The sequence below is a fragment of the Kazachstania africana genome, chromosome 5, assembly GCF_000304475.1.
Source record: "Kazachstania africana CBS 2517 chromosome 5, complete genome".
NCBI lineage: Eukaryota > Fungi > Ascomycota > Saccharomycetes > Saccharomycetales > Saccharomycetaceae > Kazachstania > Kazachstania africana.
The window spans coordinates 858255-884350 of NC_018944.1; the positions used below are offsets into that span (position 1 = coordinate 858255).

The 26096-nt window shown below is 37.2% G+C and overlaps 12 protein-coding genes and 1 non-coding gene across 13 annotated transcripts; 5 read left to right on the top strand and 8 right to left on the bottom strand.

Moving 5' to 3' along the window:
• Positions 1-2: 2 nt before the first annotated feature.
• Positions 3-103, bottom strand: KAFR0Etrna2W. Its single transcript has 2 exons — positions 67-103; positions 3-39 (listed from the first exon to the last, which is right to left on the bottom strand). It is a non-coding gene; the product is annotated as a tRNA-Trp (tRNA).
• Positions 104-1380: 1277 nt separating this feature from the next.
• Positions 1381-5148, bottom strand: RSF2 (Rsf2p; the record flags this gene model as incomplete). The annotated part of the gene is made up of 1 exon (XM_003957664.1): positions 1381-5148. One exon carries the CDS (start codon positions 5146-5148, stop codon positions 1381-1383), a length of 3768 nt encoding a protein of 1255 aa, XP_003957713.1.
• Positions 5149-6671: 1523 nt separating this feature from the next.
• Positions 6672-7619, bottom strand: EFM3 (protein-lysine N-methyltransferase; the record flags this gene model as incomplete). Its single annotated transcript, XM_003957665.1, has 1 exon — positions 6672-7619. The coding sequence occupies one exon, from the start codon at positions 7617-7619 to the stop codon at positions 6672-6674; it is 948 nt and encodes a 315-aa protein (XP_003957714.1).
• A 292-nt stretch (positions 7620-7911) lies between these two features.
• On the top strand, positions 7912-9558 carry MNS1 (mannosyl-oligosaccharide 1,2-alpha-mannosidase; the record flags this gene model as incomplete). Its single annotated transcript, XM_003957666.1, has 1 exon — positions 7912-9558. One exon carries the CDS (start codon positions 7912-7914, stop codon positions 9556-9558), a length of 1647 nt encoding a protein of 548 aa, XP_003957715.1.
• A 61-nt stretch (positions 9559-9619) lies between these two features.
• Positions 9620-10141, bottom strand: KAFR0E04300 (nascent polypeptide-associated complex subunit alpha; the record flags this gene model as incomplete). The annotated part of the gene is made up of 1 exon (XM_003957667.1): positions 9620-10141. The coding sequence occupies one exon, from the start codon at positions 10139-10141 to the stop codon at positions 9620-9622; it is 522 nt and encodes a 173-aa protein (XP_003957716.1).
• A 246-nt stretch (positions 10142-10387) lies between these two features.
• Positions 10388-13537, top strand: NMD5 (Nmd5p; the record flags this gene model as incomplete). Its single annotated transcript, XM_003957668.1, has 1 exon — positions 10388-13537. The coding sequence occupies one exon, from the start codon at positions 10388-10390 to the stop codon at positions 13535-13537; it is 3150 nt and encodes a 1049-aa protein (XP_003957717.1).
• Positions 13538-13835: 298 nt separating this feature from the next.
• UTP9 (Utp9p) lies at positions 13836-15548 on the top strand (the record flags this gene model as incomplete). Its single annotated transcript, XM_003957669.1, has 1 exon — positions 13836-15548. One exon carries the CDS (start codon positions 13836-13838, stop codon positions 15546-15548), a length of 1713 nt encoding a protein of 570 aa, XP_003957718.1.
• A 306-nt stretch (positions 15549-15854) lies between these two features.
• On the top strand, positions 15855-16484 carry XPT1 (xanthine phosphoribosyltransferase; the record flags this gene model as incomplete). The annotated part of the gene is made up of 1 exon (XM_003957670.1): positions 15855-16484. The coding sequence occupies one exon, from the start codon at positions 15855-15857 to the stop codon at positions 16482-16484; it is 630 nt and encodes a 209-aa protein (XP_003957719.1).
• A 57-nt stretch (positions 16485-16541) lies between these two features.
• Positions 16542-18392, bottom strand: SGM1 (Sgm1p; the record flags this gene model as incomplete). Its single annotated transcript, XM_003957671.1, has 1 exon — positions 16542-18392. One exon carries the CDS (start codon positions 18390-18392, stop codon positions 16542-16544), a length of 1851 nt encoding a protein of 616 aa, XP_003957720.1.
• A 228-nt stretch (positions 18393-18620) lies between these two features.
• MCM22 (Mcm22p) lies at positions 18621-19286 on the bottom strand (the record flags this gene model as incomplete). Its single annotated transcript, XM_003957672.1, has 1 exon — positions 18621-19286. The coding sequence occupies one exon, from the start codon at positions 19284-19286 to the stop codon at positions 18621-18623; it is 666 nt and encodes a 221-aa protein (XP_003957721.1).
• A 157-nt stretch (positions 19287-19443) lies between these two features.
• On the top strand, positions 19444-19725 carry TIM8 (protein transporter TIM8; the record flags this gene model as incomplete). The annotated part of the gene is made up of 1 exon (XM_003957673.1): positions 19444-19725. The coding sequence occupies one exon, from the start codon at positions 19444-19446 to the stop codon at positions 19723-19725; it is 282 nt and encodes a 93-aa protein (XP_003957722.1).
• A 46-nt stretch (positions 19726-19771) lies between these two features.
• Positions 19772-21010, bottom strand: TTI2 (Tti2p; the record flags this gene model as incomplete). The annotated part of the gene is made up of 1 exon (XM_003957674.1): positions 19772-21010. One exon carries the CDS (start codon positions 21008-21010, stop codon positions 19772-19774), a length of 1239 nt encoding a protein of 412 aa, XP_003957723.1.
• A 157-nt stretch (positions 21011-21167) lies between these two features.
• Positions 21168-25463, bottom strand: KAFR0E04390 (uncharacterized protein; the record flags this gene model as incomplete). Its single annotated transcript, XM_003957675.1, has 1 exon — positions 21168-25463. The coding sequence occupies one exon, from the start codon at positions 25461-25463 to the stop codon at positions 21168-21170; it is 4296 nt and encodes a 1431-aa protein (XP_003957724.1).
• Between the last annotated feature and the right edge of the window lie 633 nt (positions 25464-26096).

Consider the following 26096-nt stretch of genomic DNA (forward strand, 5'->3'; position numbering starts at 1 on the left):
ATTGAAACGGACAGGAATTGAACCTGCAACCCTTCGATTGCAATTTTCCGGAAGTTCCAGATTTTAACTGGAGTCGAAAGCTCTACCATTGAGCCACCGCTTCAATAATTTGATACTCTTATCCGTCTTTGGCAGCCTATGACACATTTACTATTTGGCTTGCACATTTCACTAAAGCTGGCTGCTAGATTACTAGGAGGTGTTACAGGTAGGTAGGCTACAGAATTTTACATGTACCAGATTGTTGATGTTGCATTTTATTAGAACAGATGCTGGCAGAGCTGTTATCAGCGGTGTCTTCTATTGAAGAAAAGAATGTGGTACACAGAATGAAAGAGAAAGAAGCTGTGGGTATATTGTTGCAGAAAACAGTAGCATATGCGTAGGATTAGCGGCCAATCAATCGTCTATTTCTGACAAAAATTGACGTGAAGGAAGATCAGAGGATGATCCCTTTATATTATTTTCGTTAATAGAATTCATTTTTGTTTAAGGTCAGTCAAGTTAGTGAAGTAATTCTTATTAATCAGTGGTTATACCAAATAATGCACTGGTTATATATAAGATCTAATTATAATATAAAATAATATAAAGTGATACAAACTTTGATCAAACTTCAGTGTTCACCTGAGTATTTACACCTTTTCCAACACATTTTGATTCATGCCAATTGTCATGTTCTAGATTTATGAGTCAATCCGTTGTCATAATTATTGCATGATAATATATATTCGTGTTTATCACGCCATATATGGTTCGTGTCAATACATTGTCGTGTTTATCACACCATAATTATTTCGTGTCAATATATGGTCATGTTTATCACACCATAATTATTATTCATATCTTCTCTAACATTCTAAATTTGTCATTCTAACTATCAAAACATTGAAATGTCAGTATATTGCCATTTCCAGCGAAAATATGCTTCTACGATATGGTTGCATAGAGAAATTCTTTTTGTAGTTACTTACTAAATTAGTAGGTCTTTGACAGCGTTGGTCGAACTTAAACAAATAATCCAAACTATGATAATTGACGTCCAAACATATAAATATCAGATATTCTCACAACGGAAATGGTTCGGTTATTTATTTTAGTCTTACTTTATATATATTATTTAACGTGGATTATTCTACATAATGAGAAACATTTTTTTCTTATTACAACTTAGAAAGACAGCTTCTCAACTATCAGCCATGTTAAATCAAGATAAAACTCCAGCTGATAACCATCTTACTTTTTTTCAAATTCATATAATGGAATTTCCATTGGAGAAAATGTACGTAAGCTTTTTAAAACTTTACAAATTAGTATTACAAACTTATTCATATATTGTACATGGAACTTCTAATCAATGATTGCTATCCTATCTTCTTTTTATTGTTCAGTAAGTGATTTACTTTTGCTTACATTGTACAATGCTCTATTTTGTAAAGCATGTGCAAATAATATCGCGACGGGCCAAATTGGTGCATCTCCAAGAATTCTGACACCTAAATATAGGGTTCTAGAGGAAAACTGTAAATTCTTGATAACTCTGATGGTTTCATCCACGCTAGAAGTTGGTGCCATTGCCTCCAAAAGTTCATCATCGTTATCTAATTGATCTACTGTTGTGACCGATTTCCGTGCTTGCAGTTTCAAGTAATCTAGATATGATTGCATATTGTCATTTTTTGGCAATAAAACATTCTGAATCTTTTTCAACATTTGTGAAATTTTCACATACAAAATCTTATCGGTCATTGGTAATTCAGATTTCGGTTGCGATGAAGGAGTACTCACTTCCTTACTATTATTTTCCGCCCAGTCTTCAATACGTTTTAAATATTCTGCAATTAAAATTATCGAACAGAATAAACATGTGACGGTAAAAATGGGTGTTCTATATCCGGGCTTACCATTGCCCTCATCAACATCGACCTTTTTCACTATTGATAATATTGAAATCCAGGAATGAATGACATCAATGGCAATATCGGTACCTTCTTGTAGTGATTCCCAATCATAACAAATTTCTTCTAACGTCTTATTCATCATTTTCCAGTCCTTCAGCCAGATTCTGTGTAGAACATAACTCAAATCAAGGGACATTCTCATCTTTGCGAAGCAATATAATGGGATAATTAACCTTGCTGTAGGATCTAGATTAATTAGAGGTATTGTATTATTAGTTGGTTCTAAAATGCCACCTAGCCCAAGATACAACGACTCCCAATGTTGAATCATAGTGTTAATAATTGGCCTTGAATTCATCTTCCAATTCATATCACTTTCCCTGTCACTAGGGCCCTTTGTTCCATTATCTAGATGGAAATCTGGATTATTATTTTTAGTTCTTTCCATGAATATCTTCTCATGGATTGATAGTAACATCGATAACAATGTCAACTTTGAAACGTTACCATTCCTGTTGATAAATAAATGATTTCCGTTGGAAAGATAAATCAAACAGTTTTCGAAAGATTCGCCGCCATTCGAAAGTTCAATCAAAGAAAACTTAGAATCTATAACTAGTTTTTTCTCCGCGAGTAATTCACTCCATGTTTTGGCATCAACTGATTGAAATAAGTCCTCATATTTTGTTGGAATACCGCATTTGACATCAATCGAATGGAAAGAGCATTGAACCCCAACTAATGAGGCAAAAAAATTGGATAGAATTAAAATCATATGACAAGTTCTTATCCTGGATTGGGCCAATATAAAATAATTGAAATTCTTCTCAATTTGTTCCTTTGACTCATATTGTTGTTTCATCTCTTCAATAACTTCAGAGTTGACACCATTTTCGTAAACGTGATGATTTGGAATAGGTGGCTTCAAAGATGTTTCTAGAGGCAAATTTAATTTATTCATGATAACAAATTGATTCAAAGTCATCAATTGAGTATTAATCTGTTTAATGATCTTTGCATCATTACTGAAGATACTTGTGAAGGTTAATAAGACCATTGTCTGGATAGTCCATAATGGTGTCGCATTATAGATTCTAGACTTGTTCAATTCCAATGATTTTTTTAATTGAGTATCTGCCACATAAAATAATATTTTGGAATGAGATGAATGGAAAGTGTATAGTGACCCAATCATGGAAATTGCTAAAAACAATGGATAATTATCCTTTGAAGGGACAATTGAATAAAGATGAATGAATGGGAAATAACGGCCAAACTCAGTTTGAAATAATCTAACACTCTTATTCAATTCCTGCAAGGTAGGAAATGTGGAAAGATTATTCTCTTTAATAATAAAAGACCTTAAATTCTCATCAAAGAAATGCAATTCTGGCATTGAATTGGCATATAGTGGATTTAAAGGGCTTGTGATGCTATTATGATCAAAATTTAATAGTTCATTTGCCAAATTCTCGTTAGAAAGTGATTTATTCTTGAAGTTTATTGTTAACGGTTGCTGTAATTGACTTTCATTTTCCGCTTCTAACTTATATATATCTTTTTGTCTGGAAGTGAAAAAATCTGAGATATGATAATCCAGAGGGGAACGAAGGCCATGAGTTTGTCGTTTCTTTGTGACCCTATGCTTTTGCTTATGAGAGGATGACATATGTTCATATGCAACATTCTCTGATACTAATTCATGTTTTCCACTACTATTATGATGATCAAGCATAGGCATAGATAAAACATTTGAAGTATTGCTGTTGTTATTACTTGCTACATCTGTCATTGTTGGTATATCCAAATGGTCTTTGTCGATATCAAAATCTAATGTATTTACAGCAGAATTTGATTCACTTTTGGAGAGTGACGAAGAAGTATCAGATTGGCTACAAAACCCAATTTTATTGAAATTTTCCATGTTTAGTTTAAAATTTGAAGTAAATTTTGAGTCATCTAGAAACTTCGATAACCAAGGGTCATTATCAATGTTATTATTGATAGTTTGTGCATCCATTAATTTTGATGGTTTTTCTTCGTTGTGGAAATTGTTGTTATTTAATTTATAGTCAAAAGAGTTTAAATTTAAGTTTAACGAGGAATTTTTCTTATAATAACCGCCTATCCCACCCATGGAAGACCCCATTGTTAACATGTCAGTTAATGATGGTAATTTTGTTAAAAACATGTAATTACTAATTTTAGCAGTAGCATTTGTATCTGGATGGGATTTTGATCTAACGTTATCGTGACTGCCAAAATTTTTGAAATTCAATATGCTATAATCTGTATTAGAAGAAAGTTGATTGAATTCCACTGGCTTTGCGTGTTGTGGTGGTAGAGATAATGGGTCCAAATCTAATAGACCTGAATCTAACGCTTTATCTAGCAATTGCTGTGCTGTCAATTGTGGCGTGGAGAAACCTACTTGGTGAGGAATTCCATCAGATTGATATGAATCCTCACGGCTTTGAGTAGTAACGTAAGAGGTTCTCTTTTCATGAGCGTCAATTGTAGGATTTACATTAATCGGAGTAGTGATGACTCTTTCCACCGGTGTAGAGACATACGTCAATGCACTTGACGCCGAGAAAGATGCGTGTCTTTTCTTATTTGGTTCATGATTAATTGGGACTTGTAAATGTCTATTTGAATTTGCACTATTAATAAAGGTGTTATTAAAAGTGATAGAATCTCTGATACTGGTACTACTTGCAGTTTGAATGGAAGAAGTTGAATTTGAAGTCGAGTAGTCATTTGTAATCTTAGTATTATCCTCATTGGATGTGGAATCCAATTGAATTTGTACTTTTGCTAAGGGATTATGAGGGGTTGGTAACATAGTTTCTTTATTGCCCACGACCTTCATGATATTGGCATCATTATTGATAGCGGTAGAGGACTTATCGCTTCTATTAGAAGCTGTGTTTGATACTATAGTAGCATGTAATTTTTGTTGATGTCTCAAAACTAAATCTTTTCTTGCAAAACATCTCCCACAAAGAACACAAAGAAAGGGTCTCTCTCTTGTATGCGATCTTTGATGCCTTTTCAAATGCTCCTGTCTTACAAAGCCTCTTGTGCAAGTAGGACATAGAAATGGTCTTGGCTTGTCAGTCTTTATTGTTCTTGATTTCTTAGGGATAGGCTGGATTCCCTGAGGAGGTGGAGGGGGAGGATAGTTCTGGGAGCCGTTAGTATTTGAATTCCCACTAGGTAAATGGAAAGCAGTGTTAGAGAGCATTACGAAAGATAAGCAAAACGAAGATTAACCTATAGAAAAGATAGCAGAGAGATCTAGCAATTTATTATTACCCTAAAAGAAATTAAATTTTCCTGTGCCAAGATAGTTTTTGAACGCAGCAGAAAATAATTGAGAAAAAGGACTAATAATTAAAATTGATTAGTTCTTAAATATTATGGTATCTCCCTATGGGGCAGCCAGGAAATAACTTCAGATTTCTTATTACTTCGAACTTTTTGGTTGCTTCCAAATTTTTTTTTTTTTTTCTATGGAGATATTTGATTTTAACTCGTGACGATTCTCGAGAAAACAAAGAGAGAAAGTTGAAGTGGTGGTAAATTTTCCTTTTAGGGCAATACAGTTACTTGAATAGGAAAACGGAGAATGTAATGCTTCCTAAAAGAGTAAACGCGGTTGGGATCCGTACCGTTTTGATGTGTGAGCTGGACAGATCCTTCCATGCAGGCTTGATTGACGTTAGCTTGTTGATGAGAGCGTTGCCGGTAGACGTCTTCGACAATTGGATCTGCTTTACATTCTCTTCTTGGACAAGTGGGGGGGGGGAGTCCAGGGAAGGCCTTCTTCGTAGAGAAGAAACTGGAGGGGTGAGGAAGCGATTGCCCTGTACGTTGTTGTGGTTGTGTTACTATTTTAGCGCAGTGGGAAGCATAAGTACGATTTGTCTTGGTGCATCTGCCTGTCTGTAATACGGTTGTAATACGGTTGAGAAAACGACTAAGATTCATGGTTGAGCAGTACGTAAACGCTATTTTTGAAAACTAATATCTTGAATCGCTTCTGTGATAAACCAATTTTCTAGTACGTACTACGTCTAGATCATACTGCCTATTATTGAGATTCATCTTGTAAGAGGGTGGTGACTAGAAGGTGAATGGCGGTATTACCCGGATGGTAAATGGCAAACCTAAGCATCCGTGCACCGCACCGTGCCAATGTGGGAAACCTGTAACATCTTTCTGATGCCTCGTCCTACAACCAATAGCATACATTGTGGAAGTATGCTGTACCATTTTGTACTCACATTGAATTTGATGGCAAGTTGAATTCGCTAAACAAAAAATCTCTCTCTTCTTGAAGCCCTGATCTGAATGTTGCCATAGCTTGCGGTAACCCGGATTTCTACCACGACAATTTTACCGCCCAGTTATTTTTTTTTTCTTCTCTGCGATTGAAGCACAAAAAACAAAAAAAAAAAAGTATAAAAGGGCGCCGCCAGTTCGCAATTTCTAATTCAACGTTCCCTTCTTATTATTTACTTTTGGTCTCAAAAAAGTATTAACTTTGTCCAAAAGTTTCCTGCGCAATAGACAGTACGAAGATAATTTTGCGTTTTCATGACGTTTTGTCTGTTGAAAATTTTTGCATCCACAATATTATTCTTATCGTGATATGCGTATTAGGAAAGATCAATCTTTTTGGTCATCTTTTAAGAACTCGAGCCGAATGATTTTTTGTACCTTCGTGGTGTATTGGTCTAATGAATCTCGAGTGTCAGAGGGTGCCTATATCTCCTTATATATCTTATAAATCATGATTGGAGCAATCAATGGTTTATTTAAAATTGTTTGTTCCACTCTTGCTTTACTTTGTGGATCTAATTCAGTACTCTGAATGATTTCAACTTTAAAATCACTATCATGACAGTGTTCCAGAAATTTTCTGTCAGTTTCAACGTTTCTAATTGTACTGGCTATAAGACACATTTTACAACTCTCTATTTCAAAACATTGTCGTAAACATTTGAATAAATCATCGAATAACGTGTCATCGTAAGTAACGTCAGCTCCTATAACACAGTCAATATCGTTCGGTATAGAGTCTTCCCCCCATAACAATCGTTGTAATTTAACTTTCTGACCAATCTCATGTTCCATCTCATTCAATTTGAAGTTGGACAATAATTGTCCACTAATCAATTCCGTATCTCCATCTGTTACATAAACTTTCTTCAAATCATCTTGGAATTTCCCCTTCAGCAGAGTTAAACTACATAATCCTGTCCCAGCACCGAGTTCCAACACTGTACTGCAACCATTCAAACTCTCAGTATCCACATTACTGATATAATCACAAAGATACGATGCTGCTTCCCATGTTCTGAAACCCGTCGTACTCATTGCACTGATCAAATTCGGTCTCTCATTGATATCAACGTACACTTCTCCATTGAAAATATATCTTATAATATCCATCTTCTTGGAATCCATACTACTGTATTGTAACAAGTCCACATATTTCTCATAGAACCACTCGATGTCGTTGTGATAATTGTTGTCTATTATAACTCTAATCACTTGTTTCACATAATATGGATTGACTTCCAATATTGTCACTAATCGATCCCGTAACTTCTCGGAATCTGCACTTTTCAACCCATCATGAAGCTTCGTCACGGGACATCTCTGTAGTAGCCTGTCATACACATTCACCTCGCTAATGCCATTAACCATCGAGAATTGTGTCGGATCGTTGCTCTCTCCATCCTTACTGCACTACTTTTTTTTTCAACCTCATCGCTCTCCTATACTTACTGGAAAAAAAATGAATAGTATGCCAATAAGCTGATGCACGTTCGTTTCAAAAACAGCGGAAAAAATTGGTCACATATCACTCTGGCTACTTTATCAGCCTTTCCTTCAACTGATTTTGTAATTCAAGTCTCGATATATCCTCATTCTGATAATTTCACGGGAGTTTACATACAATAATTGCCAGCTTTCAGGGCTTAAATACAATAAATACATGATGTTCAGATACTCTATACTGGCAGTGTCATTTGCTGCCCTGTTTTACTACTACAGAACTACGATGCATGTCAAATTTAATCTCAAATACTGTCAGGACAAAATCGAAGATATGCTATTGACAACATGGAACGATTACTCTAAAAATGGGTTCGGTTTCGACATTTACAGTCCTATCTCTCATCGTTCAAAAAACATGCCCAGAACCAATGAGCCATTAGGTTGGATAAATATTGACTCTATAGACACTTTGATGCTCTTTTACAGCTCGACTAACAATTCCGGCACAAAATTAAAGTTAGAGGCAGAAATTATTAAGATTGAAAATTGGATAACCAAGGACATTCACTATAAGGATATTGATGCTGAAATTAACATATTTGAAACCACGATTAGAATGCTGGGGGGGTTACTATCGGCATATTATCTGTCAAATGAATTCCAAGTTGGAAACTCCTCCTTGTATCTAAACAAGGCTACCGAACTGGCGGATATCCTATCTTTATCATTTGGACAATCACCTTCTGGTATACCATTTTCAAGTATCAATCTGAAGACCGGTAACGCTATTAAGAACCATGCAGATCAAGGAGCGTCATCTACTGCAGAATTTACCACCTTGCAAATGGAGTTTAAATACCTGTCAGCCATAACAGGTAATGACACTTACTGGAAATTAGCTGAACAAGTTTATAAACCACTGTATGAACAAAACAACCTTCTAGGTCCAAGATACGATGGGCTTGTGCCCATTTATACATTCGCAGACTCTGGTAAGTTTTTCACTTCAAATATTAGATTAGGTTCAAGAGGTGATTCATTCTACGAATATCTATTGAAGCAGTATCTACTAACACATGAGCCACTGTATTACCAGCTATATCGTCAATCTATGGAAGGTGTAAAGAAACATCTAGTGCATTACTCGTACCCAAACAAGTGGCTGTACATTGCAGAGAAACCAAATGGATTAACTGGTAGAATATCCCCGAAAATGGACCATCTGGTGTGCTTTATGGGTGGTCTATTGGCAATGGGTGCCACAGAGGGGCTTCATATAAGCGAAGCACGCAAGCAGACATGGTGGGATTCTGTGAGAGAAGAAGATTGGCAGATAGCAAAGGATTTAACACATACTTGTTATCAAATGTATCACCAACTGCCATCTGGACTATCACCAGAAATCGTTGTTTTCAATGGCGACGAATTAGAAGAGCATGAAACGAGAGATTGGTGGAAGGCACCATCTGGCGATTTTTATGTGAAACCCTTGGATGCTCATAATTTACAAAGACCTGAAACTGTAGAATCGATAATGATCTTGTATCATTTAACCGGGAATCAGAAATATCGTGAATGGGGACAAGAAATCATGGAAAGTTTTGATAAGAATACGTGTGTTCACTGCGATGATCCAAGTAGAAAATTTTACACTTCTTTGAACAACTGTATTGAAATGCCCACAGATAAGAGGGACAATTTAGAAAGTTTTTGGATTGCAGAAACATTGAAGTATCTTCACTTACTTTTCCAAGACGATGTTGATATGACTAAGTTTGTTTTCAACACAGAGGCTCATCCATTCCCAGTACTAGACAAGGTAGTATTGGATTCACTGAAATTAGTCACTGGCTGGTCTTTATAGAGAACTATCAGCGATAAACGATTTTATACATACAAAAAACAAACATTAAGATATATAATATTTAACTAGATGCTGCCATAATAGCACTGATAAGATCTCCGTTATTTTCCTTGAGCATCTTTATGGCTCTACTTCTCGAAACGTTAGCCTGTTGCATAACTAAGTCTACGTCTTCCGGGGGCAAGTTACCAATATCCACATCTTCCTCTGCGTCTTGGACTGCCTCGACAGCGGCCTCTTCCATTTCTTCATTTCCCTTTTCCTCTTTGAACACCCCAATATCTTGGGCAATCTCTTCTGTGGATTTAGTGGCCGTGGGGAATATTCCAGAGCTTTGTGCTTCCTTCTGGACAGCTGCGAGTTTCTGAGCAAAATTGTCGACTGTGACCTCCCCAAACACGACGTAATTACCACTAACAGACCTAAAAACGTCGGGATTATTGATTGCAAATATTTGATTGTCTTTCTTCTTAAAGGTGACCCTATTGACACCACTGACTGGCTTCAAACCAAGCTTCATGAGATTCTCCCTCGATCTTCTCTCATTCCTGCTAAGTATAGTAACGTTACCTTCCTCAGTCATCTTCTCAATTCTTGCTTGACCGTGACCACCAAGAATCAACTCTGACTCAAAAGTTCTTCTCCTGCTCTCTTTATATACTGGCGTGATGCCCTCAGTATCACCTGCTTCCCCTGTCCGATTTAGCCCTAACTATCAACCCTAGCAGTTTTTTTTTCAGTTTGCGATGAGCAAGAAATATCTGAAAAATTAGTATGCGATGTTGGCAGTATAACTGATAACTACAGCAGTCAAAAAAGTATCGTCAATATGGACGCAAATGTGTTGTTACACTGCTTTTCTGGAACTTTAGTTCATGATGCTTCAATCAGAAAAAATGCAGAGTCTCATCTGCAGGAGGCAAGTAAGACGCCAGGGTTTCTCGGCGCATGTTTAGACATTATTGCATCTGGAGAAGTCAACACAAGTATTAAATTGTCTGCTTCGTTGTATTTTAAGAATAAGATTACCTACGGTTGGGATGCCGGCTCAAATTCTGTGGCTACTAAGAACGAGTTATTGAATTTTGTTGTGGACAATGACGAAAAACCTGTTGTTAAAGATATGCTGCTTCAAACAATGCTGCAATGTTCTAAGAATTCTCCTCAATGTGTCAAGATATTGAAGTCTGCATTAACTGTTATTATCAGCTCAGAGTATGCGCGCGGTAGATGGGAAGAACTTCTGCCAAAATCATTGGAATTACTTTCAAGTGATGATATCGACTTCACTCATGTCGGTTTGATTTGCCTTTCTGAAATCTTTAGAACTTATAGATGGAAGGATAATGATGCAAGACAAGAATTAGAAAAATTGATTTTGGAGTATTTTCCACAACTTTTAGAGTACGCCAATAACTCTCTTTTCCAAAATGGTAGTACTATGACCAACAATAAGGTCGGTGAATTGATGAAATTGATACTTAAGATTTATAAGTTTGTGACTTACTACGACTTGCCTTTCACTACACAGAGAGCAGAATCATTTATTCCGTGGGCAAATCTATTTGTATCGATTATTCAACATCCTATTCCTGCTGATGCCTTGAACGGCTTGGATGTCGATCAACGTAAATTATTACCATGGGTGAAGTGCAAAAAATGGGCCTATGCTAATTTATTCAGATTGTTTCAAAGATATGGCTCAACTTCATTATCTAAAAAGTTCGAATATAATGAATTTAAACAATTGTACGTAGAACAATTTCTGCCACAATTTCTGCAATTAATCTTTCAGCAGATCGAACAATGGAGAAATAATTCTCTTTGGTTAAGTGGCACATCATTGTACTATATCCTGAGTTTCTTAGAACAATCAATTACACAGAAACCAACTTGGGAATTGGTTGGCCCACATTACGACGTAATGTTGAAACATATTATTTTCCCATTACTAAAACCAACTGAAGAAACATTGGAATTATTTAAAAACGATCCCCAGGAATATATTCATAGAAACTTGGAGTTCTGGGATAATGACTACTCTTCTGATTCTGCTGCTGTCTCTCTGTTAGTAACAGCTGTTAACAAACGTGGTAAATCAACATTACAGCCAACTTTGGAGTTTTTAATCGAAACTTCACAGGCTAATTGTGCTGATTTTGAGAATATTCAAATGAGTAATGCATTAGAAATTGAATCAAGTCTGAAAATTTTCTCAAACATTATTGATAGGTTGACTGTGAAGAATTCTCCATATTTAACTGAAATTGAAGGTTTCTTATCTATCTTTGTTTTCCCATTCTTTAACTCACCGTTTGGATTTCTAAAAGCCCGTGCGTGTGACATTTGTTCTAAACTAGGTACCGTAGAATTAAAGCAGCCAATTTCTATTGTTACAATTTATGAAGGTATCATGCTTTGCTTGAACGACTCGTCGGATTGTTTACCCATCAATTTAGCTGCCGCTTTAGCTTTACAAATCTTTATATCAGACCCGCATTTTCGACAAACTATTGCACCATCAGTTATTCCGATCATGCAGAAATTATTGGCATTATCCAATGACTTTGAATCTGATGCCATTTCTGGTGTGATGCAAGAATTTGTAGAACAATTTTCCGAACAGTTACAACCATTTGGTGTCGAATTAATAAATACTTTGGTGCAACAATTTTTGAAATTAGCCATTGATTTAAATGAAGCTTCCAATATCGATCCAAATAGTTTGATGACTGCAGATGATATTCCCGACGAAACCGATAAGCAAATGGCTGCTTTAGGTATATTATCTACTATCATCTCGATTTTGTTATCGTTTGAAAATTCTTTGGATGTTGTTAAAAGCTTGGAACAATCGTTTTATCCTGCTGCTGAGTTTATCTTGAAAAACGAAATGGAAGACTTTTATCGTGAAGTTTGTGAATTTGTCGAGAACTCTACTTTCCTATTAAGACAAATCACACCATTTACATGGAAAATCTTAGAGTTAGTTGGCGAATGTAATCGTAAAGATAATAGTATGGTCTCTTACTATTTAGAAGATTTTATGCTTATGATAAACAATATTTTAGTATACGGCAACGAGGAGCTCAGGAAAAATGAATTTTATTCTAAAATACTATTAGAAATTTATCAAAAGAGTGAAATTACTGAGGACAGTGATCTCGATGAGCTAAATATCATTTTTGATTTTTCTCAAAAAATCATCCTAGCAATGGGAGCTCAATTGTCACCATACTTCAGAGAATTATTCTTGAAGGATGCTACTAGATGTATCTTGGCAGAAAGTGGAGAGTTGAGTAAAAATTGTGTCTTTGGTGTCACATCTTTCAATGTAGTCATTGCAAGCATGATTTCATCTGTATTACCGACTCTAAAATTCTTACAACAAACTAACTGTTTCCAATTGTTTTTCGAAACTTGGATAACATCATACATTCCAAACTATAAACGTGTTTTCGACATTAAACTTTCTATTATGGGTATACTAAACATAATAGGTCAGTTAAATGTGGGCAATTTTTCAGACTTGTCTATTGACACCATTTTGCAAAAATTGACTAGCGACTTGATTATGTTGATTAAAAAATATCCTATCGCTGAACAAGAACTAAAGTTGAAACGTAAAGAATTTTCATCATTAGACTTTGATTCCAATGCTGAATGGAACGATATTAGCGAATTTAATGAAAATGACGAAGAGCCTGAAGAGGACATCGAAAAATACATGGAGTTGACTAAAAACAAAACCACAGGACTAGATTTTGTTGACTGTACAACATTCGACGGCAATAATTCTTTTGATGACTTGGAAGAAGATCCACTAAGCAAATCGCTACTAGACGATATTGACATATATTCTTTGTTTAAATCAACCGTTACGCTCTTGCAACAAAACAATGCAGCAAATTTCCAAGTCACTTTCGGTACACTTACAGCAGAACAACAGCAAACTCTTTCAGAAATTATGAATATCTGAGCTTCACACTTTATATAGAAAGCATTGTATAGTAATATAAGATATTGATTTCACTAATACCATTTAAATTGTTATTTCTCGCTGAGCTATTTGTAACCCTATATGGCATGTAGATGTAACCCTAATATCTGCCATATTTTTCACTGCGAAAAATTTTTCTTTTGAAAGTCATCGCAAAATTATATATTATGAAGAAGAGCATTTCGATACTTAGAATAGTGTGAAAGGAGTGTTTCTATTGCTGTCTGAGACTTGGCGTAGGTTGCTTTGATATTGAAAAATAGAAGAAAAAGGAAGAATGAGCTCAAAAGTGGATCTGGTTGCTAGCTTCTCGCAGGATGCAAGACAGTTTGCGTTCCAATCTGGTATTGCACAAAAGAATACAGTCGATCTTTACCCATTAGATCCTAGTAATAACTACGAAGTGAATAGTTCGTTGGTAGAACGTTTAGATTACGAAAACAACGATTTAAAGGCATCAGAACTATTGTTTCTAGGCTGGTGTTCCAGTGTATCTGGTGAAGATGAGAAGAAAGTAAAAAGAAAGCGTGGTGAAGGAGAGGAAGAATATCAAAAGGAACTACAGGATAGAACACTAGAAAATGTATTTGTGAATGGATTCTCTGAAGGACAGCTTGTCATATTTTCATCAAACGGTAAGAGTATTGTTAATATCATTCGTAATAAGCAAGAATTTTTAAACATCACCACAGAAAAGTCCCACATTTGGGCGCTAGATTCAGATAAATGTGTGAAAAAGTATCAATATAATGTGGCAAAACCATTAAAAACTTTTCATTTGACTGATGGTAAAGATGAGGGCATTACAGGATTCCAAGTTATGAAAGTGAACAATGAGACTGAGTACTTATTCCTAATTACAGAACAGCATATCCATATTATTGATCCAAGTAAGAGAAGACCGACAACTGTAGCCAAACTCGATATATTTGGTGCCATCGCTTGTGCTTTGTCGAGCGATGGTAAATACTTAATTGTTGCAGATATAGAGAAGATTTCTGTATTTGAATTTGAAACTCAAAAGTTTGTTCAATCGTGGGATGTTCAAGCTGAAAGATTAGAAATCATTAACGATTTGGTGGTAGCTTTGGGAGTCAGCGGTAAAATTTCCGTTTTCAAATTAGGTGAAAATGATAGTATAAGCACTGTTAGAGTGGCTAATTCGGAGATTATTGAGTTCAGCAAAGTCGGCACTAGTATTATGCTTGCCTGGCTAAACGTCAACGAACCAAATTTCAAACTTCTGTCATTGGAAAATATTAGTGGTAACAAAGAGATTGTCATAAACGAAGAAGAGGAAGAAGAACAAGAAAATATCAGTGAAATTGAAAAGGACAACCCTGCAGGTGAAGAGGTCAAGGATGTGAAGGTAGATGAAGCGTCGAAGGCTGGTGAAAAGAATCAACAAAAGAAGAAGAAAAAGATAACACAAGATGAAAAGAATGAACTAACTTTGAGTTTGAAAAGTGCATTAGAATCAAATTCAGGGAATGAACAAATAATAAAACTACTTACTTCCGAAGGATGGGATAAAGCGAGAATCATTGAGTTCATCTCTAAACAGCATGATTCAGAAACTTTACTATCCAATTTATTCAGCATTGTTGTTACTGAATTACAAAAAACTGTTTGGAGTGATAGCCACATGCTGCGCAGTTGGTGTAAATTGTTAATAACATTGAAACCCGTCCTTCTTGCGACGCAAGACAAGAAATTTAAGAAAAATCTAAAACATCTCAGACAATCTTTAAAATCATCAAGCGATACAGTCCATATCCTAGTAGGAATACAAGGTAGACTAGAAATGCTTCATCAACAGGACATTTTAAGGCAAGAATTAGCGAAGCTTTCTGTCGGAAACGACGGTATGGAAGCGGATGTCATAGAAGAAGGTGAAGCAGACAACGATGAAGATGACGGGGACTCAATAACCTACGTCAACGGTGAAACAGATGTGTTTATTGATGCACCGGAATATAAGAAAGAGTAATCATTAGACTTTGCATATAGATTTTTGTACAAATAACCTCAAAAAAATATGAAAAAAAACAGGATATAGTAACAGCCAAATATCCATTTCAGTTCAATTTCCAGCCTATTGATGCTAGAATATTGAGCTCTCGATTTTACTACTTTTCAGTACGTATAATTGACTCCGGATTAGTGAAGTTTCCAGACTCGGAAAGTCATCTCATTTTGCTCGATGAGCTTTGAAAAATTTTTCAATACAAAATTATTTTAATTTATATAACAGCTAGTTGGAAAGAGATGACGGTACCAAGCCCAATAATATCAGATGTCAGACGTTCAGAAGATCTATATTTCGTATAACAATATACATAAACTTTGCCAAAAGATTGCCAATGAAATTTTGGAGAGAAATGAGAGACCAGATATCATTATCGGTATTTCTGGTGGTGGATTAATTCCTGCCAGAATAATAAGAACTTTCTTGAAGCAACAGGGCCAAAAGAACATTCCAATCCAAGCTATTGGTTTATCCCTTTACGAAGATATGGGCCTAGAAGATGGTGTCGAAAAGATTGGTAAGGAAGTTATCAGAACTCAGTGGTTAGATTTTGGTGCGTTAAGCGAGCATTTCGACTCTTTGATTGGTAAGAAGATTTTGATTGTCGATGAAGTTGACGATACCAGAACCACATTACACTATGCTATCAGTGAATTGCAAAAGGAAGTGAAGGAACAACAAGTCAAATTAAACAGACTAGATGAAGAAACTGCCTTTTCTATCTTTGTCTTACATAACAAGGACAAGCCAAAGAGAGCAGAATTGCCAAAGGACCTTATGGAATCTGGCCACTATTTGGTCGGTGAAACTGTTCCAGATGAATGGTTATGCTATCCTTGGGAAGCTGATGACATCGAAGAACACACAAGATTGGCTAAATTGCAAGGAAATGATTAAAAGGTACTTCTTTATACGAATGTGTATATATCTGTTAACGTATAGTTGTTGAATAAATTATTTCAGATCGGAAATTTTTTCTTGAATTTCGACCATCTGTTGAACTTGTAAATGCAGCATTTCCTTAAGGTCACTAACATCATTCTCTAGTTCTTGATTTTGTTCTGCCTTTTCGCCTAACACTTGCAGTGAGGCCTCCAATTTATGATTTAATTCGTTAATGCGCAGTTGAAGGTTTTCATTTTCTTCCTTCAACGATTGATATTGGCCATTTTCATTCATTAATCTCAAGATTTCTTCATTAGCATTACTTTTCTCATGAGAAAGATTATTGTATCGATCTTGTATTGATTTTAATTCACCTTCTAGTCTTCTAATCTCCGCACCTAATCTAGTGACAATTTGTGTAGTACCGGAGTCAATGTTATTACTGTTTGATTGTATATTAGTGCTAGGCTTACGGAATAACGAAGCCGAACTATTTCTCATGAATGAATCATCATTGTAAGCATGTTGTGTCATTGTGGCAGCTTCATCTGGTATTTCGTTTATATCAATTTGTAAATTCGAATTATCATCTGTTACCGTATTTTTTCGTTCATCCTGAGGTTTTTCTTCTATAGACAATAAAGAGGATTCGGCCTGAAGAAACCAGTCCTCATGAGATCCATTTTCAAAGTGTTTGATTATTTCGTTTGCACTGTGATCTTCTTTGATATTATTTTCTAATTGTGATTTTTGAATCATGTATTTACTCTCTAAGAGGTTATAATCGTCTTTCAAATTATTCAATGACATTTCTAAAATACTCGTTTTGTTTGAAGTCTCTTTGAATTGTAGCCTCAATGTTTTACTCTCCTCCTTTTTCGCTTCAATTTCAGTAACTAACCTCGAATTTTCTACTTTTAAATTCTGAATCTCTGTATTAAGACCTGTTATAAGCTTCTCTTTTTCTCCTAGAGAAGTTTCTAAATTAGTCATCTTCAAATTTAATTGAAACTCAATAGATTCCCAATTTTTTTTGCTTGAAGTAAGCTGTTCTTGCAAGAGTGAATAGCTTTCTGTATTTATAGCCCCGCCTTCCTTATCATCAGCTGTTGACTCAGAACCGCTCAACTGAATTCTAAGCTGCTCTAAGCTTGATTCTAGGGATATTATGTGCTCATTATTCGACTCAATTAGACGCTTTACTTTTTCCTCATGATCATTTTTTTCTTGTTTTGAAGAGGCTTCAAGAGCTTGGATCGTAGCATTCAATTCTTCAATAGTACGTTCCTTGCTCTCCAGTTTAGTCTCTATGTTTTTCCAATCTTCTTCCCTCTTCGTAAGCTCCTTAAAATTAGATTCTCCTTCTTTATTAATTTTATTCAATGCTGCGAGTTCTTTTTTTAATTGATCTATCTTTACGGTATTCTTCTTATCGGCAGATTTCAAAATGTCGTACTCGTTTTCAAGTTTTGTAGATTTCTCCTCCAATTGACTGATTGTGTATAGACTTTTTTTTTCATTCTTGGATAGAAGCTCATTTGTCTTCTCCAGTTTCTGGATGGACTCGTCTTTCTCTTTAACTAATCTGAAAAGACTAGAATCTTGCGTCTTGTTTAACTTTTCCACGTTAGGCCTTATCAACTCTATAAGTCTTATGGGATCCAATTCCATGAAATTATCAGGCAGACATTGTTTGAAAAAAGGATCCAACTCGTACTCTTCTTGTTTATGAGGCTCAGTTTCCGCAAGAATCTGACTGCTGTGGTCTGCCTCTGCATCTGAATCCAACGGTAAGGGACTGGGAGAAGGTGAAGACAGAGCTGCATTTAATGCAGGTTTCTTCGACTTCTTTTTGCCCTTCTTACTTGCGGCTAAAGAGAGCCGTTCTTCTAAAGATAGCTTTTTATTGCTTGAGGACATCAATTGAACTTTGTGTTAGCAACATGCGCTCCTCCCCCCTGGCTGTATATCAGCTTTTGCAATAGCAACTCTGTGGTGCATGTTGTCCTCTTTAAACTTGTTTTTCCCTCCACGGGCCTCATTCATCAAACTTGAAAAACTTCATCTGCGCAAGCCATCAAATACGTAATGAGCCTAGTCGAGGACGTCTCGTGGCTTAAATTTCAACTTTAAGGTCAGGGCAAATGGTTAAAATCCATCGTCCGTGAAATTGATGAGTCTGACTGTATCGCTGGTTTCGTCAATCTCGATCAAATCAGCCTTTAACAGTAATCTAAACATCTTTTTTGAATCGTCAGATTCTTGGAAATCCTGCTGTCTTACACTGGGGTCTGACTTAACAAGCCTCTTGAAAAGACTGTACACAGATTCTACGTGGTTCCCTTGCTTAAATAGCGTCTCTTTCAGCATAGTTTCCAGTCTTGCCCATAAAGCATTGTTTTCTTCCACTAACGATGGTCTCACTGCAAGAGACGTCCCCTTGCCGGTTGAACCCTTTTCGAATAAATTGACTAGAACCTCTAGATCTCTGTTAACCTTCTTCTGCGTCTCGATCATAGACCTGATATTCTTATTATACTCCGTATTCAAGGAAATCCAGTCATTGGAACTATCCTTCCGCAAACGTAAACTAGTACTAACCAAACTGACCCCAAGTGGATCAGAACGTTCTGTAAAAACCATGGGCTTCTTCATCAACTCCCTAAACTTGCCGTCGTTCTGCAAATTCTGCGATTTGTCTGCTTTGCTCAGATTCTTTATTGTTTCATTTGCCTGGTTCAAAAAATATTGCTTGTTTTCCACTTGGGTCTCCAAGCTTCTGAGATAGGCATCAACTGAGCCGTCAGCAGTCATCTTAGCCTCACCTTGTCTTGCGCTCTACAGTCTCGAAACAGTATATACGTTTCTACTACATAAATTTTCAATTCCGCGTATCACTTTCTATGTAATTGTTAATTGACTATATATGTTCAAGAACAGCAAGCGTGAGAGCCAATTAGAAGCACGCATGATGTCTCCTAGTAATGGGAAGTTTCTAGATTCTACTGAGCTGAGCCAGCTAGATGACTCTTCCAAGAATGAAATGGTAACTTTTCTTGATAACGAAACATCGAAACAAAAAGTTCAGATGTCCATACACCAATTTACTAATACTTGCTTCAGAAACTGCGTTGCAAGTGCAAATAGTAGCAGTTTATCTCCGCAAGAAGAGCAGTGTTTGGCTAATTGTGTCAATAATTTTCTAGATACAAAGATTAGAGTTGTAAAAGGCCTTCAACATGTCAAGGAATGAATATAGCTTTTTCTTATTTATATATTCTGTACGTACATATCAATAGCTAACTAAATAGTTTATTTAATCTCACACGTTCATGTTTCATGCTTTCAATATCACTACCATTTAGATTTAATCTGAATACAAGAGCTTTCAGTTTTTTCAAGATTAGATCGTTTACTATACCTTCATTCTCACATTTTTCGAATAATATTATTATCATTGCCAGAAAATCGTACTGATGTGCAATAATTCTTTCATTATCGTATCCAGCAGCATCGATAACACTCTCCAGTACATTTATTATCGCATTTACGAGACTCTTTGACGTGGTTATGAACGGATCTCTCACAAGATATTCACCCACTGTGAAAATTATTCTCTGTAAATAGGGCACGCAAGTTTCTCCAAGTGATCTTATCATGGGGCACATTATATCAGATATTACCAATTCACTCAGCTTTTCATACCGTATACCAATTCTCGGTATTACATGTTGCAATAGAATTTGAGACAGTATCTTGGCACCAATCATATCTTTGCAATCCTTTATATCGTACTGCGCCTTGTATAAACAACGTAAAGTGGGGATAACCGCCTCGAATACACTGATGCTGTCTTCCATTGAATAGGTAGGTGGTAAATAGTAGCATAAATTTCTAACCATGGGCTCCGTAAGGTCGAACAGGCCTGTCTCCTTGAAGGAAATCCACTTGTCGGAAACATCAATAAAACATCTATCAACAAGCGTTCCCAGTAACTTCACTCCATTGAGTTTAATGCCTCTCAAATCAGTTGTATCATCTAACAGACTTAATATGCCTGGTCTAATCCACCAAAGATTCTCAGATATCTGATTTCGTGGCAAATTTAACAAAATCGTATTGAAAATTGGAATGTCTTTTAACCCTCCTTGCGACTTCCAGTCACTCATAATTTTATCACCTTTCAATGCTAACCCTAGTTGCGGTTTAAGACCATTTTGTTCATCTTTACCTCGATGACCCAATTTTTGTAAAGAATTTCTGACATCATCGATAAGCTGTGGAAGAAGATTGGAGTCCTTCGCACATAATTCTTCCATAGTACTGATAGCAATCTTCCTGACTTTCATGTCTGGATCCATGGTAAAATATGATAGGGCCTTTATGGCATTGTACCGTATATATTTCAAATTATGTCTAGATGCATCTTCTTTTAAAATCACACTAAGGGTTTCGATGTCTTCTTTTAATTCACTATCAGCCTGTGGTACCTCGATAGTATTACACTTGGCTACAAACCGTTCATAGAGCCCTGTCATATTCAAAATATAGCCCTATTTTAGGAGAGTCCTCATACTTTGCCTGCTATTAATCAAAATCAGTTTGGATTTTTTATCTGATATTAAAGCGATTTAATAAGCAATGTGGAAAAATACATATATATACAAATAAATAGTGATAAATAATAAATAATAATTAATAAGCATCTATGGCTATATTATCGTGAAAATCTCTGCCATCGATGGTAGGTTGGATAACTTTGGATCTTACGAGGAAATCACCGAATTTCTCGTTTTCTTCCCTTTCTAGAGCCCATTTTTTAAAAAGTGGTCTTAGGATATCGACAATCTTGTCATCCTTTACAGACGCCCTGTACAGCTTGTTTAAACGCTGACCGTAGTAACCACCGCCTAACATGATGTTGTAAGTGTTAGGAGCCTTACCAACTAGTGCAATTTCAGCTAGCCATGGACGCGCACAACCATTGGCACAGCCTGTAATTCTCAATACGATAGAATCATGGCGTAATCCATACTCTTCCAGCACACTTTCGATCTCAGTAACGATAATGGGGAAAAATCTTTCACTTTCTGCAAATCCTAGACCACATGTGGGTAAACCAACGCAGGAGGAGGACGATAGCCTTAAGCCACTCAAATCAAGGTTATCTAGCTTGTACCTGTTCAGTATATTTTTAATCGGTTCTAAATGATGGTCCTCTATGTTACTTACGATAATATGTTGATTCCCTGTCAATGTGAAGTTCCCTGAGTTGGTTTCTTGCATATATTCAGCAACCTTTCTTAAACCGGTTTTCTGAGGCAAATCTGCTGTGTTGGTAACTCTACCATTCTCGATGTAAGCTGTGAAATGATTTAAACCATTTTCATCTTTTACCCAACCAAAATAATCAATATTCGAATTAATTTGAAAGGGAACGCTAGGCAAGAATGTCTTTCCCCACATTCTCTCGATCTCCGCCTTAAAAACATGAAATCCTATTTCATCAATTGTGTATCTTAGACGTGCATGTTTACGATCCTTACGGTCACCATGATCTCTTTGGAAAATAACAATGGCTTCGATGGCGGGAATAACGTCTTCTATCTTAACAAAACCTAATAACTTACCAATTTTAGGGTACGTTTTCTTATTATTGTGAGTTGTACCCATACCACCACCAGCTAGCATATTGAAACCTTGAATTATCTGTGTCTCTGGATCAACAACAGTCATTAATCCAACGTCACTAGACCAAACATCCACATCGTTGTATGGAGGGACAGTAATATTGATTTTGAATTTTCTTGGCAAGTAAGCAGGACCATAAATTGGCTCAACATCTACCAAAGTGTTACCACCTACCAAAGTTTTCTTCTTTCTGGGACCGCCCTTACGATTTGCAAACGTTTCAGGCCATAAAGGTTCATCACGGTCATCAACACCTTTCAACCAAATTTCGTGATATGCTGTAGTCTTTGGAAGAAAATACTCAGATGCCTTTGTAGCAAAATCGACAAGTTGCTTGTGTACCTTGGAATTCTTTGGAATAGCTGAAATCATTATGTCCCTATTAACATCACCGGAGCCGGCTAAAGTGTCCATAAACATCGAGTTCATGCTCCTAATGGTGTGTTTAATATTCTTTTTCAAAACCCCATGTAATTGGAAGGTAGCTCTATTTGTAATTTTAATAGTACCATTACCTGTTTCATCAGAAAGGTTATCCATACGAATATATTGTTCTGGGGTGGCAGTACCATGAGGGGTCCTCACTCTCGCCATAAAAGCATACAAAGGTTCTAGACCTTGGGCCTTACGTGATTCTCTTACATCACGGTCATCTTGCATGTACATGCCATGAAATTTCGCTAATTGTACATCATGAGGATGAATAGTACCGGTAGATTCATTCACTAATTCTGAAGCTAATGTTCCCCTGAGGAAGTTTGAGGCCGATTTCACATCCTCTGAAGTGAATTCCTTTGGTTCCTCACCAACCTCCACATTAGATACGCCCAAAGCTTCCCAAAGCTGTGCTTCCCATACAGCGTATCCTGTTTGGTATCCGTCAGCGTCCTGATCGTCACCGAGTCCCAGTGGAACTAGTGGAATAGCCGTCAAGAACTCTAATCTGGCATATAAATCCTTGCATGGCTTGTTATAGTAGCGCGCATCCTCCTTACGCGGCCAGTACTCCGAATCACCAAGACCAAACACAGCAAACTTCAATGTAGAGAAGTCTAAATCGGAACTATTTCTGATCTCATCCCAGAAAGACTTCCCGTCCTGAGGAAACTCACCTTGTCCTGCCGTAGAAGTGATAAATACAACGTTCTCCTCACCTGCAAGCTCTTCTACGATTATATCGTCCATCGATAGAACAGTGGCCTTCAAGCCTCTAGCAGACGCCCTGTTACCCAATTGAGCAGCCAACCCGGATGCATTGCCACCGTCGGAAGCATAGTAGATGTGGACCGGGGGACCAGAAAGACCTTCTAGCAGTTCGTCAAAGGCGGCCTTTGCTCTCTTTTCCTGTTTCCTTGTAATAGCATCACTAGCAGACGTGGCTAAAGTTCTTGAGATTCGGGGGTTTCTTCTCGTCAGTAGTGTCAGTTTGTTCTCTCTGTCAAGGAATGACTGCAACTCCTTCTTCAACACGGATGAATCAAGCTGGAATGATTCCTCACCATCAATATCATCCTTACTTGGATCGAATCTGTATAGAGGCCAATAACCGGATTCCACAGCGTTCTTTGTTTCCTTCAACACCTCCAACGGCGTGTCATTTTCATTGTGGTATGGTAAATAGGCCAGAACAATGGAGGGACCGTTGAATCTCGAGGCTTCAATGAAGGCAGCCAGCATCTGTGTGTACGAAGAATAGACAGCAACGGAGGCGACGTAGACATGGTGAAAGTTCATGGCATACAACCCAACATCTTTCTTTCTCTCATGGGATTGTCTGCGAACATCGTGTGGCTCAGAATCGATCAGCAGCATGTTGATGTTCTTCTTTGATGAGAGCACTTGGTGGACACCGGAGTTACCCAAATCGAACGACCAAGCATCCGAGCCAACCAGCCACGATGACTTAAACTCGAAGTGTTGAGCAGATGGTGCCACGTTCAATATATTTAAGGCGGCTTGAGAATCTTGATTGGTCTCTAAAATTTTGTAGAGTTCATCTGCAACTTCGTTGGCTGCGTTTAGCTCGCTTTCGTCAAGCGGCTCGTCGCTCAAAGCTAACCATTCAGACAACAGTTCTACCAGTCTATTAGCATTCTCCGTGTGGAAAAGAGATACATCCAAACAAGACTTCACAATTCCTACCAGCTCTTCGCGAGCTTTTTGCTCATGCAAGAATAAACCATACCCAAACTCCGGAGAGTTTCCATTGACGGTCTCGCTGTTGTATTCATTGAGAACTTGTAAGTTGGAAGAAAATAGCTGTTGAAGCACCTTGATGTATGCAGACTCCAAATGCAGAACGTTTTCGATCGATGATGACCACACATCGCTGTATTCTTCATGTTCAATCTGTTTGCCTAGATATAAATCTGTCTCTGGAGAAGGTTTGGTCACGTTGTTTATAATAATCTCTAAAGCATCTTGTGTGGAAGAAAGTGTCCCCACGTTGCACACAACGACCTGATCGATCTTTCTTTCAACGATCTTGTTGAAATCAGTAAAAAAGTCTAGCAGCAATGGCTCGAAACCCTTAGTCTCACTTTTCCTGCAGGACCCTTGGACAATAGCGATCTTGTTGACGGAAGGTGGTATTAAAGTAAGTAGTTGGTCAAAGTTCCACGGTCTATAAATATTTATGTCTATCAAAATGCTGTTGTGAGGAAGCTGACTGCTAAAATCGTTTCCGTACGGGGACAAGTTGATCAAAGCAACATCAGGAGCAGTAGCAGTAGCTGCATCAGATACGACGGAAAAGTGTTCATCACTAGATAATATGGTCTCGATGTCAACTGGTTCTTCTGGAATGTCGGTGTCCTGAATCTCGATCTCTGGACCCTCGAACGTATCGCTGATGTTGGCAAGATCGACAAAGTGGAATACCGGCGACTTTGTTGAGATAGCAAGCTTGTTAGCCAGTTGTGCATGTTTCAACAATGTGGGAGCGGAACTTGAAACCAATGTAATGTAATTGAAGTCCTTCAACGCTGGAATGACGGAGTAGTCACGGACATGCAGATCAACTGTGATGACCACAGGATGGCCCTTCAAATTGTACAATTGAGGTAATGACCTTAGCAAAGTTGTCTGCTCGGTGAAAATGCTGCTCAGAGCATCGGCAGAAATTGCGCTAGAAATGGTACCAAATGGATCATGCTGACTCAATAGCCTCACGGCCTCAACGCCAATCAAGTCATCCAATCTCGAGGATCCTTTTGCCTTCGAGGGAGCTGTGTAGAAAATCTTAGTATTTTGAGCAAATTGAGCTAAAATCTCAAGTATGGACAATTGTGTGAAGGTCATCAGTCAATGGGTCTTTACGTTTAAGTGTCTTCCTCAAAAATGAAGATACATTAATGAAGCATAAATGTAGCAATCCTTTCAAGTCATGTCAGAAGGATATTTATATACTGAGGGTAGTAATGATAATAGCATCAGTAATATGGAGAATAGCAGAGACAATTGGTTTGCCATAACTGTGGCATTGTGAGTAGCATTAGTAGTTCACCGATTGTGTGGAGACGTAAGACTAATTGGTACCATACGCTAGCTTCCAATACTATCCTATTAGATCCTAACTGTGATTAGGATGGTGGACGATCAAGTTAGCTGCCTTTGCCGTGCCCAGCACTTTTAAAACACCGAGATTACTGAATCGAGAATGGTCCGAAGGGTATTTCTTGAGCAGAATATTATCATTATTGGAACAAGCCCACTGCAGCTCACATACCTCGCTTCTTGTTGATATGAGCAATTATGAAGTACGGTACAAGGATGCACATCTATCGATTGAAGACTACGTAATCAAACTTGCCAACCATCGGCATTATAATATTTGGAAAATTTGAGCATCTCCGTCTAGATGTTTCATATCACGTGGGCTTACGCATGTAGTGATTTCTTGGTTCAAGGCATCGTGTTTGTCTATTTAAACCT